Genomic DNA, 12,294 nt, shown 5'->3' with positions numbered 1-12,294 from the left:
TTAAATGAAACTCCTCAAGAAAAGCGTCTCAGAAACGATGCTGTGCAAAAAGAACATTAAATGCGTTTATCAAAGATCATTTAATGCTCAAATATATCGATAGCAACTCGTCTATACAGAGTATCAGGTTATCGTTGTTATGTTCTTTCCGATTGTTAAGGAAAACGTGTATATCAACCGAAGCGTATGCAAGCAACAAACAAGGGATTTTCTGAGCTACATTATCACAACTCGTTTGCTATTCAAGAAGATCTCTGAGCGCTCTCAAAAGTTCATACACTCCATCGCTCAATCAGCACGCACTCCAGAGAAATTTATCTGATCAATTAGGGATCATTTTCGTGCTACTAAATCAAAACCATTTACTCATATCAGTAACCCTTTTGGTTATTTGATTCAACTTTGATATCTGGTGAACTAAGTGTTCTTAAAGTATTCAGAAGTGTAAAGTGATCACTAAGAGTTCCAAAACAGGCAGTGTGATAAGTCCTGATTGGAGTGGGCTGTTGCAAGAAGTTTGTAAAGCCAAAGTCTTTTAGTGGATTCCTTCCTAAGGAGGAAGGAGAGATGATGTACGAATATTCATTCTCCGAACATCCATAACAAACCTGTGTTACTTTACTTTCTGCAATCATTTATCTGTCTAGTATCTATTCATTGTTTTAGCCTGATATTGTGTATTTAGTTGCATTAAAGATTGTGAACCGTTTTTCGCACTTTAGAGTGGTTCACATTCTCAATAATTTGAGTAGACATTTTCAACCGCCTAAAAACGGTTGAAATTACACTGTTACAAGAGAAAATTTAAAAGAGTTCATTCACCCCCCATCTCTAAATTATTTCCCGATCCCAAACAAGTATTACTTTTTATTGTGAATATTGGTAGAGTTGATCCGTCTAACAGATAAAGATTCGTGAGACACTCTCACAAGAGACCTACTCTTATATTATTTACTTTAAAAAACAAAAATTACCTAATAAGTATTGGATTTGTGAATTTTCATCGGTTTCTCCTCAATATTCATAAACTTCGTATATTGGTTTTTAATATGTTGAAATACGTTTTGCTATTTTTATTTTTGTAAAAAAAATAGAATAACAATATAAAAAAAATAACAAATACATTGCAAGTGTCAACAACAGCAAAACAATTATAAGGTCATGATTTGTATACTATAATAAAATAATATATTAATGAAATCAACTTTGTAATAGTCATAGAATAACAATGTCAATGAAATGATAGGTTTTTTCAATTCAATTGATTGGTAAAAAAAAATTTAGTATTTTAATTTTTATAATTATAAAGTTAAATAAGGAAAACATTTTATAAGTATAGAAAATGAATAGTGAGGATGACCATTCTCATCTAAAATGGATGAAATGACTCTTATCATGAATAGGAAATGACACCTCTAACATTTTATAAACATGTCTTAATATTATTCTTAAATAATGCAATTGGTCAAATTTTCATCAAAAGTCAAATCAACAAAACTAAGTTGAATTGATCATTTCAGTTAGTATCCAAAATAATTGAGTTGTCTATTAATCTTTAAAACGTAATTTTAAAAATACAATAGAAAAGTGTTTTTTTTTTAAAAAAAATGGATATATCAATTATTTGGGTTGACTATTTTTTCTTTTAAAAAAAAAAACCAGATGTGATTTTTTAAAAAATAAGATTGAACGGAATGTTTAACAAAGCTGTCGGTTTAAGCATGTAAAGTTAAAATAGTAATGAGATGGGTGACTCATGGGAAGTGATCATGCGTCAAGCTGTTGACGTTGCAACACTTGATCTGGTTGGCTAGGTGGCTGTAAAATAGTGACGTTAAATCTTAATGGATAATATTGTCTATGCTAGGGACATGCCCGACAGTAGAAAAATGGTAAGACTTATCTTTAAGGAATATGAGAAAATACCATCAAATAGACATGCATCTCCCTGGACATGAGTCTAATAATTAGACCCATTAATATCCAAGTATGTGCTCTTTGTTTTATCACATGTATAAAGAAATAAAGTTGTATCTTGGTTAAAAAGCCCATGATATTATCATGGGCCCTTGATAAATACATTTTTAGAAGGATAAAACATCCTTAATAAGAGGTGTGATAGTTTTAATTTAATGATAAAATATACTACAAATTACTTAATTACTCTCATTTATTTAAATGTATTTAAGTTAGTGTTAAATGTTTATTAAATACATACATATATACAAATGTATAAATACATATATATATATATATATATATATATATATATACATAAATAGTTACCAGACCCCTTCGATATGAAAAAGATTATAAAAAAATAAAGAAAAATGCAAAAATCAAATTTAACCGATGATCACCTTTGAAAAAAGAAAAGAAATTGTTTAGATAATTTCCGAAATAAGACAAAAGAAACGAAAATTATTCTTTAGGACCATATATTTATATATATATATATATATATATCGTAATTTAAAAATTGAGATATGCAATTACAAGATCTTGATAATAATGAAATATACGTTTTTGTGATAGGATTAATTTTGTCTCAATATATAAATTTAATCACTCTTGTTAAAATCATACCAAACATTCAACATATTATCTTATCATTATATTTATCCTTATACTGCATATCTCTTACTTATCTTATCTTATGTACCAAACTGTATCTTAGCATAAAAAGTAATATTTTTTTCATAGATGACCCTAATAAGATATCCGTCTCATAAAATACGACCCATAAGACCGTCTAACATAAGTTATTCTCTTTATAAAAAACAAATTTTTATATATTCATTAATAACTAAAATTAAAGAAATGATAATTAGTTTTTAAATAATTTAAAATATTAAATCAAAATAAAAAATCCCCCAATCCCCCAAAGCCCTAGCAGCTCCACTTCACTTTAGATTCACAGTCCATGAAATAGATATATACATACTCATACATATATACTATATATCTACGTTTTCGCATTTCGCCGGAAATGGCGCCAATGGCAGTAATCGCCAGATCAAGGCCGCTGATTAGACGGCAAAACTTGAGATATATTTGCACCTCCATCCACCTTCACCAAGATGCTCAGCTGGCCGAGCCTCCGCCTTATACGCCAACGCAAACGCCTCTGCCACCTAACCCGGCCTCTGGTAGTCCGCTCTACAATGAGAACTGGAGGAGCCCTCTGCCCTCCGTATCCGCTGCAGATGCGGCGGTTATTCCGATCAGTTTAGGATTTCTTCACAACACCTCGACGTCGCGTATGCAATCTCTTTCTCAATCGCTGGACAGCCAGGGTTTGATGAATCATTTTGCTGATTGGATGACCTCTCAGAGATGGGATGAAATGAAGCAGCTTTTTGAGTTTTGGATTAGGTCTTTGGATAAGAATGGTAAGCCCAACAAGCCGGATGTGAACCTTTATAATCATTACTTGCGGGCGAATTTGATGATCGGGGCATCTGCGGGAGAGCTGCTGGACCTTGTTGCGCAAATGGAAGCTTACGGGATCGTACCCAATGCCGCGTCGTATAATCTTGTATTCAAGGCTATGAAACAGGCTGGTGAAGCGCTCGCGGCTGAGAAATTGATTGAGAGGTTTGAATTTTTTTGGCAATTTCTCTTTGGAAAAAGATGTTATCTTCCTAATTAAAAATTAACTGAAAAGATTTATGACTTCTCGAGCGGCAATTTATCTTATTGTAGTTTTACCTGTATTTGTCATTGCACTTCTTTTTTACCATTGTTCTTTATTTGATGCTTTCACGGAGGGAATAAGCAGTCTCGTGGATTCTTGAGGGTTGATATCCTACTTCCGGTGTAGTAGGATTTGAGAAGTCATGAATTATATCAGACCTGTTGCAGTTTTAGAGGTAGAGGATAAAGAAACTCTTAATGTTCGGTCAAAGCGATCACGATGGCTTGAGTTGCTAACAAGGAGTGTAAGAGCTGGAGGATAAACTTGGTCTCCCATTGTTTCTTTTTTTACATCGAAGTGTTGAGCTGGAGCATGTATTAAGTAATAGGAAATATAAAATATGCGTGGAATGTCTCTCGTGTCTTCGTTGATTGATTAATCTTAGAATACATGGTTCAACATGATTTATACTCTCGACATGCATCCGTTGTTGATGGTTTTTATGGTTTTATAACTTTCTGTTGCCCCATGCATCAAATACAATGTTCGTTGTCATGAGGGACAGAGGCATGGTGAAAATTGTCGTACTTGATTAGGTAAGAACACAATGAAAATTGTTTCAGATGCCTTCAGTTCTCTCTGAATCTCTTTTGTTTCGTTTAGTTGGTGGACTTAATTCTATTATTCACTCTGTTTACCCGGACTTAATTCTAATAATTCACTCTGTTTACCCCCTCCCTATTCTGTATTTCCTCTTCAAGTCAATCTTGTTTAGTAACTATGAACTAAAAATGAAGATTCTGTTAGCTCCATCCACACTCCTTTATTTATTTATTATTTATTATGTCTTATAAAAGTAACTGCGGGTCATTGTTTTTATTGGTTCTCCTTTCTGTTCTATTTTCTTGTTCAGCTCCTTTTATTGTTTCTCTGAATGAAACTTCTGCATTGCGTTCTCGTGGGGTTTTGTTGCGCATGATCTTCTTTCTTCTGTTGTTTTGTATGAAATTTTATTGCTCGGTGTTTTATTAACCATTTTACTTGACACGAAAATAATATTATGGTGGGATTTATATAATTGACTCCAGGATGCTCCAAACAGGAATAGAATACAAAGAATCTCTACCTGATGATGAGTCTTACGACTTAGTAATTGGCATGCTCCTGTCAACTGACCAGATCGATTCTGCTGTGAAGTACATCGATCTGACCTTGAAATCTGGATATATGCTGTCATTGAATGCATTCACGGACTGTGTGCGAGGATGTGCTAGAAATGCCAGACTGGACACCTTGTTATCAATTATAGAGAGATGCAAGGTGCATATCTTTTTGACGGGCTGCATGATTTGTCTTTTCATTTTTATGTGCAGTTTGTTCGAGTATACCGATTACTGACTCTGACTACATGGTTGTTATTAGGAAATGGATCAGAACAAGTCTTTGTGCCCCCCTTGGGTTGTCTGCAATTATATTGCTGATATAGCAATGCAATCAGATAACAGCGAATTAACTTATTATGCTCTTGAATTCATGGCTAAATGGATTGCTCGAGGGGAGAAATCACGGCCTGCTACGCATCTTTCTATAAATGAAGGATTAGTTGTCTCTGCTCTTGGAACTGCTAGTAAAACATACAATTCTAGACTCCTTGATGGCTCATGGGCTGTTCTGAAGCGCTCACTGCGCAACAAGCAGGTTCCTGGTCCTGAAGCTTATCTTGCAAAAATGTATGCCCATGCTAATTTGGGGAATTTACAGAAGGCTTTCAGTACTCTCCATGAATTTGAGAGTGCTTATGGAAATTCTAAAAGCGAAGATGGAGAAGACCTATTCTCCCCATTTCAATCTTTGAATCCTCTTGTAATAGCGTGTTCCAAGAAAGGTTTCGAAACTTTGGATTCAGTAAGTTCTTTTGACTAGAGTCTAGACGCATATTTTTGAGCCTTTGTCAAGTAGGAATAGTTCATCTTCGCAATTTCTGGAAAATTGCTTCTTGATTGTTTGTCTAGACAGATGCCATAGGCCAGATTACTAACACTTGCATTTCACATACATTTGATGTAGTTAAACCCCCTTTATGGCACGTCATATATGGCACAACTAGTTCCTTAAGAAAGTCAATATCAGAAAGATCGAAGAAAACGATCACATTTTCAAATTCATTTTTTTTTTTGTAACTTGTGAACTGACATCGATGATTTCTGATTGTCAGTCGGGATTGTGATGAAACCTTGATCATGAGTTGTATGGTTAATAGGTTTGAAGTATCTTAACTAATCTCTAACTAGTAGAAGTCTTAGTTGGACTATGCAACTAGTTAAAATCCTAGATGGATTAGTAAGCCCATGCTTAATATCTAAATCTAGAGTTTTCACTTAGACAAAGAAGTTGTTTGACATCAAACCCATAGAATCCTCTTTACTTTCTCGTAGATTTTCGGCCACTTTATTTTTAAGGGATTTTGGCTGCCGCTTTGAAGACCACCACGCCACTGCCTTAAACTGCCGTCGTCGGTCTTTGTTTGTGTCTCAATGCAAAATTTTTGAGTTCTCAAACTAAAGAAAAAATAGAGATTTCGGTCGTGGACTTGATTAAAGAGGAGATTCAAGTTGATTGTTCATAGGGAATCACCTGAAGAGTTATTTCCGTTTAGACACTTCAAAGTAATCATACAATTACCCTATGCATGTTTATAATCCAAACGACATTCAAGGTATTTTGTATGACAAGATATTTATAAAAAATTGGAATTTCGTCGCGTTCTTGGATACGAGAAAATGATACTACAACAACGCTATGGTGTCATATTTTTCAAGCTTGCTACATATGCTTTAAATTTTTTAAAAAAATTGAAGCAAACCAACTAGGTGATCACGTGAATCATTTCTTGTTCTAGCTAATTGCCCAGGCCTTAAAATTTTCTGCATTGTTTTCGGAGTCGAGGACCAAACTTAAACTTGACATGGAATCCGTTGCTATGTATTTTCTTGTACCTCTATTGGATTTGCGTGATTTCTCATGGTTAGAGTGTAATGTGCCCTTAAAATACCCATGCCCTTTTTGACTCTGTTTTTGAAGTGCTCGCTCAGGTTTATTATCAGTTGGAGAATTTAAGTCGAGGCGATCCACCGTACAAGTCTATTGCCGCCCTCAATTGTATTGTTCTTGGATGTGCAAATATATGGGATATTGATCGTGCTTATCAGACCTTTAATGCAATCGATGCGAATTTTGGATTGACGCCAAATATCCATTCATACAATGCCCTGATATGTGCCTTCGGAAAACTCAGCAAGGTAACTTGACGCGAATCTCTTGCTTCCCATTGTTCACAACTGCATAATACTCTGTTTGGCCTATCATACATTTGACATTAAGAGATCCACATAAAGTAGATAATGGAAGTATTTTCCAGTCTTCCATTTTTAACTGTTAACTCCTTCTTGTTATTATTTTATATATTTTACATCCTACAAGATTTGTTCTCTCAAAACTACTTGTGTAACCTGTGGATCAAACCAGATACATTTTGATTCTCGGAGAGATGATGCATGTAACATATATTATCTTAGCTTTTCATCAAACTCAACTGTTATTGTAGACGGTCATGTTCACTTCATGGACAGTTCCTTTACTCTGGTATCTAAGTCTCGTGTTAGCCATTTTTTTACATGTCTGTTCCCTAAATCTCTCACAGAGGCTTTCAAGCTAAATCACGTTGGCTTGATATCAGTTGTAGTCTGTATGAACTCCATATTTAAATCAGGATTGTAAAGGAGTCTTGAGCAAAATACTAAATTCGTGTCCCAGTTGAAAAAGTGTAAGCAAGTAAAGTCGGTCAATATGTACTCAGAATGTGGTACACAAGTGTATTAAATGCTTCCTTTGATCCAGCCCTAAATACTGTTACACGCTTCTATTGAATCAATACTAAGGCCTTTTTGATAATACAGAGGGATGAAGCTGTAAAAGTATTTGAGCACTTTGTTGAATTAGGCATGGAACCAAATATGACGACATATACTCTACTTATTGATGCTCATCTTATTATGCGGGATCCTAAAGCTGCTCTCACCGTGGTTGATGATATGGTAATTTTCACTTGTAATTGATACATATCGTTTAGCTTTTGCCAATTTTCTATTGAACCTAGCCCTGAACTGGAATTTAACCCTTCAAGCAGATGCAAGCCGGATTTGAACCCTCAAAGGGAATACTCAAAAAGGTGCGTAGGCGATGCATTAGAGAGATGGACTACGAATCTGATGACAAGGTGGAATCAGTAAGTAGGCAGTTTAAAACTCGAATGGGTACAGAGGTTCGCAGGGACCTTCTGTTTAATCTCAAGTACAGTACAGATTACTCATGAGAGTAAGTTTTCCGGATATGGTTGCTCGCATCTTGATAAAAGATAGCCTTGTGATGCCCGCTTTTATATGTTTTTCGTGTTACTATGTTCACAGGTCTCTGTACACTATGCGGAAGATGTAGGCTCTCGAATTTTTTTCATTTATCAACAATTGGGAGGATGTAGGCTCTGGAGTTTTTTTACATTTGTCAGCAATTCGTGTTGTTCGTTGTTAGGCCTTCGCCTTTCGTAAATTACGGAACCTCTGACCGACTAGTATTTTTTGGCCTTGGCAGGATGAATGTTACCAGGCAGCTTCTTCTTTTTCTTGGCTTATATGTACGGAACTTTGTCATTTTGTTTGAGGAATAATATGCTTTAGAGGATTCGTAATGGAAGTTAGATATTAGACGTTTTTCGCATTTACGTGCGCTTGGATTAATTTGTCATCATAATTGATGTATACTACCTCAATCAAAAATATGTCCGAAGTCGAACCATGGCTTCTACTGTCCCAAGTTAAATGGTTCCATCCCGTTTTTCAAACATAAAAAGAATGGACGTTTTTATTCCAATTTTTGTTCTTTGTTAATCAAAATTGTCAACTTTAAAATATTCTTTATTTTCGATTAAGTTGACCGGCTGTTATCATATGAGGTTGTTAAAGCTTATACCAAAGAAAACATGTCATCTTCTTAATTGAATATTAACACGAAAATATGCATAAACCATAAAAAATATGATACGCCTGTCCTTACATATAAATCATATCGTCACTTTAAATATTCAGTTGAAAAAAACAGTTTCTCAGAAGCCAAAACAAAAGGTTTTTGCAGTAGCAACTTGTGGTAGTCTTAACCAAAGGGATTATTGGCATTTCAAAAGTGGCCGCCTCGTGCTCAGATGAACCAAAAACATGTTCTTGATATATATATTAATTTATTCAGGTGTAGTCAAGTCCTTAATTCTGCAAAATAGACACAATAACAATAGCTTAGTGATGAAAGAACAGTTCAAATCTGTCATCTCCTACGTGTATCAATATAATTTTGAAAATGATCCAAGAAACACTTCTCATTAAAAAAAAATTTATGGATCGAAACATAATTACGCAAGATTTGAAAGAAAAAAGGATTGGCAAGTTTGGATGACATTTAGGTCGATATATCTTACCTCAGGCGGCGGTTGTGCTGCTGGCTTAGATTCCTCACCTTTGTTGTTCTCCTCACCTGAACCTGCCAGGGCAAAGAGCGATTTATAGCCTTAGCTAATCAGTTCTAGGAAGACTCTGGCTTATTGAAGCTGAAGTATTACAATCAAACATCATTAAAACACCTTCAACTGAAGTTATTGAAGCTGAAGTATTACAAGATTCTAAACAGGGTCATTATTATTGTCGTTATATTTAATATAATTTGTTAAAGGTTCCCTAGGATTGGAAATTAAAAGACATTTTGAGAATTTAAGATGATGTAACGAGAGTTTCCACTTGATTTTAGAAAAAGGATCAGGCGAGAAATCTTCAAAACTTTTGAATGAAAATACCTGAACTGAAGATATGAAATAACTAACGATACACCACCACTTACCTCCATCTTCAGGCAAATCTGAGGTCCAAAGAGTGAGATTGTCTCTCAACAGCTGCATAATTAAGGTGCTGTCTTTGTAAGACTCTTCACTCAATGTATCCAACTCAGCAATTGCCTCATCAAATGCTTGTTTAGCCAAATGGCATGCCCTGACATTTTAGTTAAAACAATCTGATTCCGAGAACGCTTTAAAGAGTCGAGCTCAAGTGAACATGAAAGACTACTATGAAATTACCTCTCAGGAGAATTCATGATCTCGTAGTAGAACACCGAGAAATTCAAAGCTAGACCAAGACGAATAGGGTGGGTGGATGGAAGATCTGTATTTGCCGTGGCTGAAGCGGCCTACAGATCATTGGAAAAAGATATAGCTAAGGAACACGGTTAAGCCATATTGACTTGATTGGTTGATTATTTCTCTATATTGTTTGTACATGCACAGAGAAATGCACACACCTCATAGCCCTTGAGTGACTGTTCAGCTGCCTCTTTCCTTTCCTGATCGCTCTTGAATTCAGCAAGGTAGCGGAAATAATCGCCTGTCCTGAATTAGAATATGCCAGAAATGAGTCAGGCGCGGCTGATTGACTGATGTTCCAGAAGGCAGCAAATCCAACATAGTCAATAATTCATGAAAACACATATTAACTTTGTTGAACTCTAATGAGGAGTAAGTAACTTAACACACAGACCCAAAAGTATGGCTTTGACCTGGCTAAATCAGGAAAGAATGTGAAGCAATTTTTTTCCCTACAAACTCACGAGCTAGAGAAAATGAACTGCTAAAGATATGGTTTTCCCGGCTCCTAGAGACTAGATTTTCTTAGCAAGAAGAAGATAAAAAGTTATTCCAAGAATACTGAAAGAATACGTTCATTTAAACAATAGAACCATTTGACTTACATCTTGTAAAAGAATACAGTAGCTTCTGCTGAACCAGAAGAGGGAATTAGATGCTTGTCAATTACTGAAAGAATATCATAGCAGATTTTGGATAGCTCATCCTCCACCTTCTGGCGGTAATCTTTAATCAGTTTCACATTATTTTCATTTCCTTTGGCCTCTTCCTTCTGCTCAATCGATGACATGATACGCCATGAAGCTCTGCGTGCACCGATTACATTCTTATATCCAACGGAAAGTAGGTTCCTCTCATCGACTGATAACTCAACATCAAGTTTTGCAACCTTTTTCATACTTTCAACCATTTCTGAGAAGAAAAAAATATGTAGCAGTAGCATTCAGCATGACCAGCAAAGTGGATGAATTTGTTTGACCATTACCAATTAGCATAGCTCAATTAAGTAAATGACAAGGCTCAACTTTGCGAAACTAACATAGCAACATAGTTACAACTTTTCATCTCCTGTATACTAGTTCAGTTGTAAGAGGCAAAAAAGTGGGAGGGGAGAAAGGCCTGCAGCCTGCTTAAGATGCCAAAGCAAAAGACGTCAAAGAAATTCAATATCCTAGCAATTTTCAAATGAACGAATAACTAAATTCGAAAAAGAAACAGTGTAAACCTTTTGGGAGATTTAATTTCTAGCAAACTAAAAACATCAAGAACACATAATTATGGTATCAACCCTTAATTTAAATATTAGACAAACAACACCATGCTCCTTGAATGAATATGATAACTCAATGATAGGCGTGAGCCTAAAGGCTCAAAGATGAAATTTATACACGTTTGTTTTGGAAGTTCTAGTTTTTGCACCTTCAAAAAACATTAAATTTCATCCTCGTCATTTGTTATACAAAAAATTCAGTCCATATTACCTCAAGCACATCTTCATGGAGTTTTACAGCAAAAAATTTCCAACATCACCAATTTCTCAGGTGCCCGACTGTCCACCAATATATTCCGACCAGCAAACACACATCTCGCGTGCTTGCAACAATTGCATGCATGCACAGATCAAATCTAAAAAAAATGCCGTGAATTTTTACAGACACGCGGATCCATCAGAAAATCACATCCTCTCCACACACACGTGTGCAGAAACAACGATCTACACGAGGCAATTCGATCCCACATCCTCAGAGAACACAAAAAACACACACGGAAATGGAAATCATACGTCACAAAACAACGCAAATACACATAGCAAAGTACATTATACAGAAACATTTATACCATCATAACGCTCGGCCTGCTCCGCGAGCTTAGCTATGTACACCAGAGCCTCTCGCCCATTTTCCGTCGACATTTTCCCCGACAAATAAAATCAAAGATTTAGAGAAAAGTGAGAGCTTCGTTTGTTCTTTTTATACAAGTTATATATAATATATTGTATTTCTGTGGAGAACGACGAAAAACGGGGGAAACGGAAGGTGAAGAGCTGTAGACGGTTGGATTGGGGCGCTTGCGTAATTTCAGGAAAGATAGGGAGTGAAATTATGGAAACTGGCAGGGGACACACATGCTTAGTTTTTTTTAAAGAAAATTGATATTTTAAGAAATGATATATTATTTGGGATATTGAGTTATATATATTAGTTTGACCAACTCGATCCATATTTACAATAAAAAATAATAATTTTAGTATAACAAATAATATTTTTATTATTTTGGTTGAACTATAGATACCTATCATACAATTAATTCATGAGACAGTGTCTCGAAAGTTTGTGTAGGAGGCAAAGCCAGATAGACGCGGTGCAACCGTTGGTAGAGGACTCGGTGTACTTGTAAAAACAGTATCACTTATGCGATG

The 12,294-nt window shown here is 35.4% G+C and overlaps 2 protein-coding genes and 1 long non-coding RNA gene across 3 annotated transcripts; 1 reads left to right on the top strand and 2 right to left on the bottom strand.

Moving 5' to 3' along the window:
- The first annotated feature begins 2,886 nt into the window (after nt 1-2,886).
- On the top strand, nt 2,887-8,405 carry LOC140816494 (pentatricopeptide repeat-containing protein At1g26460, mitochondrial-like). Its single transcript, XM_073175817.1, has 7 exons — nt 2,887-3,597; nt 4,726-4,957; nt 5,060-5,542; nt 6,730-6,936; nt 7,594-7,731; nt 7,824-8,011; nt 8,104-8,405. The coding sequence occupies exons 1-6, from the start codon at nt 2,990-2,992 to the stop codon at nt 8,007-8,009; spliced, it is 1,854 nt and encodes a 617-aa protein (XP_073031918.1). The 5' UTR covers nt 2,887-2,989; the 3' UTR covers nt 8,010-8,011; nt 8,104-8,405.
- On the bottom strand, nt 3,730-4,719 carry LOC140816495 (uncharacterized). The gene is made up of 2 exons (XR_012114598.1): nt 4,342-4,719; nt 3,730-4,308 (listed from the first exon to the last, which is right to left on the bottom strand). It is a non-coding gene; the product is annotated as an uncharacterized lncRNA (long non-coding RNA).
- Nucleotides 8,406-8,680: 275 nt separating the features above from the next.
- Nucleotides 8,681-11,949, bottom strand: LOC140817420 (14-3-3-like protein GF14 iota). Its single transcript, XM_073177088.1, has 7 exons — nt 11,715-11,949; nt 10,481-10,787; nt 10,034-10,121; nt 9,813-9,922; nt 9,578-9,726; nt 9,162-9,223; nt 8,681-8,955 (listed from the first exon to the last, which is right to left on the bottom strand). The coding sequence occupies exons 1-7, from the start codon at nt 11,785-11,787 to the stop codon at nt 8,950-8,952; spliced, it is 795 nt and encodes a 264-aa protein (XP_073033189.1). The 5' UTR covers nt 11,788-11,949; the 3' UTR covers nt 8,681-8,949.
- Between the last annotated feature and the right edge of the window lie 345 nt (nt 11,950-12,294).

The sequence above is a fragment of the Primulina eburnea genome, chromosome 16 (genome assembly GCF_022965805.1).
Source record: "Primulina eburnea isolate SZY01 chromosome 16, ASM2296580v1, whole genome shotgun sequence".
Classification (NCBI taxonomy): domain Eukaryota; kingdom Viridiplantae; phylum Streptophyta; class Magnoliopsida; order Lamiales; family Gesneriaceae; genus Primulina; species Primulina eburnea.
The sequence above is the reverse complement of the archived record's forward strand: the minus strand, read 5'-3'. Positions and strand labels throughout refer to the sequence as shown.

What these genes read in the sequence shown, in the direction of transcription:
- LOC140816494 (XM_073175817.1), top strand. Translation starts at nt 2,990, where the DNA reads ATGGCGCCAATGGCAGTAATCGCCAGATCAAGGCCGCTGATTAGACGG. An exon ending in GCTGAGAAATTGATTGAGAG is followed by an intron (nt 3,598 to 4,725) that starts GTTTGAATTTTT and finishes AATTGACTCCAG; the next exon opens with GATGCTCCAAACAGGAATAG. An exon ending in CAATTATAGAGAGATGCAAG is followed by an intron (nt 4,958 to 5,059) that starts GTGCATATCTTT and finishes GGTTGTTATTAG; the next exon opens with GAAATGGATCAGAACAAGTC.
- LOC140817420 (XM_073177088.1), bottom strand. Translation starts at nt 11,787, where the DNA reads ATGTCGACGGAAAATGGGCGAGAGGCTCTGGTGTACATAGCTAAGCTC. An exon ending in ACTGTATTCTTTTACAAGAT is followed by an intron (nt 10,122 to 10,480) that starts GTAAGTCAAATG and finishes ATTCTAATTCAG; the next exon opens with GACAGGCGATTATTTCCGCT. An exon ending in AGATTTGCCTGAAGATGGAG is followed by an intron (nt 9,224 to 9,577) that starts GTAAGTGGTGGT and finishes TTGCCCTGGCAG; the next exon opens with GTTCAGGTGAGGAGAACAAC.